The following is a 2495-nucleotide window of genomic DNA, read 5'->3' on the forward strand; positions in this document are numbered from 1 at the left end:
GATTCCCTCGGTCTCCTTCTCAGGCTCTTGGGCGACTTCCTGGATCTTCTTCTCAGGCTCTTGGGCGACTTCCTGGGTCTCCTTCTCGGCCTCTTGTGGGACTTCCTGGGTCTCCTTCTCGGCCTCTTTGCGACTTCCTGGGTCTCCTTTTCGGGCTCTTGTGGGACTTCCTTGGTCTCCTTCTCGGGCTCTTGTGGGACTTCCTGGGTCTCCTTCTCGGCCTCTTGTGGGACTTCCTGGGTCTCCTTCTCAGGCTCTTGGGTGACTTCCTGGGTCTCCTTCTCGGGCTCTTTTGGGACTTCCTGGGTCTCCTTCTCGGGCTCTTGGGCGACTTCCTGGATCCCCTTCTCTGGGTCTTGGGCGACTTCCTGGGTTTCCTTATCGGGTTCTTGGGCGACTTCCTGGGTCTCCTTCTCGGGCTTTTGGGCGACTTTCTCCTCGGCGACGCACTCCTCCTTTTTGAGCTCTTCGACGAATTCCTCTTCGGTGTCCTTCTCGAGCCCTTCGGTGATATAAATATGTCGGAATAGCGAGTTTTTCTCTCCTCTTCCTTCTTCCCCGCCTCCATGAAAATCCCTTCGTTTCTGTCATTTCGACCCCTTTTTTCCCCTTTTTCGCTTTATTTTATTTTAGCGTTTTCTGTATCTATTTCGCTCTCGCACTGTTTTCTTGATTAATATTTTTGTCGTAGTTTTGACGCATTTTCTACTTTCGCATTTTCTGTTTCGCGTATTTATTGGATTTCGACACATTTTTTACTTTTTTTCTTTTTTTTTTGTCGCTTTTATTTTCTAATTATTGGGAAGTTTCTCTTCACATATTCGAATTTTTGCACTTTTGAAGCTTATATACGCATATTTCACATTGGAGAGATATAGATTGTTTTACTGTCCTACACACAAAAACACACAAAAGGGAAAAACTGATTGCAACCGGCGGCCGTCTTGTAATTTTTGTGCCCGGGGCTTTCCATGTCTTTCAGCCCCGGGCGAGGTTGCAATCAGAGGGAGAACGTTTGGCTCCCTTTTGCATCGTCATCTTTATTACCAGCATTATTGTTTAATCATTATTATCATCACAATAACCATAATCAATTGTTTATTGTTTTCACTTTTACTGTTAAATTTATCGTACCATTATTTTGATAATCAATTCCATGTTATTAATATCATTATTTATCCTTATTTTTCTCCATAACATCTTTGACCTGGGAATAAACATTGTCTTAAAAATAAACTTCTGTGACATATGAGGTTTTTTATTTTGTCATTATTTTACTGTTTGACAAAGCTAAAACTTTTACTTTCTAAAGGAGACATCCAAGGGCAGAGTCAAATATCTTTCTTTTTTATTTCTTTCGTTTCTCCAGGTCGCTCTTTTGAAGAAACATAAGAATGAATTATAGAGATTTTGTACTTATTTTCATCAGTAATCCGTCATTTCATAGAAAGAAAAGGCGTCTGTAACATTTATTTATAAGATTTTTCATGTTTATGTAATATTGATTGAGGTTCAAATTATACTCGTCATGTTTTATTATCATTATCATTATTATCATTAATATGATTGTAATTATTTTTTTCTAATATCATCATTACCGTCAATATCATTATTATCATTAAAATAATCATGATTATTATTATTATTATTATCATCACTATTGTTATTGCTATTAGCATTATTCTATTGCTATTACAGTTATTATCATGATCATAATAACCATTATCATCACCATCATTATAACTGAATTGGACTTATTATTACATTATTACCATTACTAACACTTGTTATCAACGTACCATGATTATGATAGTATTTTTTGCTGTTATCATTATTACTAAAACAATTTTTTTTTTATCATTCTCCATATATATCTAATTTGAATATTATTACTATTGCTGTTGTGATCACTGTTGTCATTATCAATTCATATAAATACTTTTTTCCCTCTAGGATGCAGCTTGTGGGACATCTTTAATTGATAGTATCACGTTTTTCTTACTGACAAAGCTGAAAACTGCTGTTGCACTTTCTCAATGAGGCATCCAGAGGCCGGAATCAAGTCTGATTTTTCTTTCTTTTGGTACATCTTTCGCCGCTTCTATTTTGGTTCACTGTGATTCTTAGTCTCTTACATTTCACCATATTCTTAATCTAAAGTTTTGTAGTTTTATGTTTAATATGAAATCGGGGTAAATCAAACCAATCTCATTCATATTAGAGAGAGAGAGAGAGAAAGAGAAAGAGAAAGAAAGAGAAAGAGAAAGAGAAAGAGAAAGAGAAAGAAAGAGAAAGAAAGAGAAAGAAAGAGAAAGAGAAAGAGAAAGAGAGAGGAGGTGGGAGGGGGGATTAGTCTAGGTAGAAATTTTCTTTTTTATTTGTTATATATCCTTATATCGTAGCGGTTAACACGACTGACCGTAAATAAGATCTCGGGTTCGATTCCCGACAAGGGCACAGGTCACATATTTTTATTATATAATGTTTCGTTTATA

The 2495-nt window shown here is 36.6% G+C and overlaps 1 protein-coding gene across 1 annotated transcript in view; it reads right to left on the bottom strand.

Annotated features, from left to right (window-relative positions):
• The window catches only part of LOC138863463 (chemotaxis regulatory protein ChePep-like), a 1666-nt gene extending 964 nt beyond the window's left edge, over positions 1 to 702 (bottom strand). Inside the window, exons 1-2 of the mRNA XM_070127615.1 lie at positions 663 to 702; positions 300 to 502 (exon numbers count right to left, since the gene is read on the bottom strand). Coding sequence (XP_069983716.1) covers positions 300 to 502; positions 663 to 702 — 243 coding nt within the window. The remainder of the gene's footprint in view (positions 1 to 299; positions 503 to 662) is intronic.
• Positions 703 to 2495: the final 1793 nt, after the last annotated feature.

Source organism: Penaeus vannamei, chromosome 12 (genome assembly GCF_042767895.1).
Source record: "Penaeus vannamei isolate JL-2024 chromosome 12, ASM4276789v1, whole genome shotgun sequence".
In the NCBI taxonomy this organism is placed as follows: Eukaryota; Metazoa; Arthropoda; class Malacostraca; order Decapoda; family Penaeidae; genus Penaeus; species Penaeus vannamei.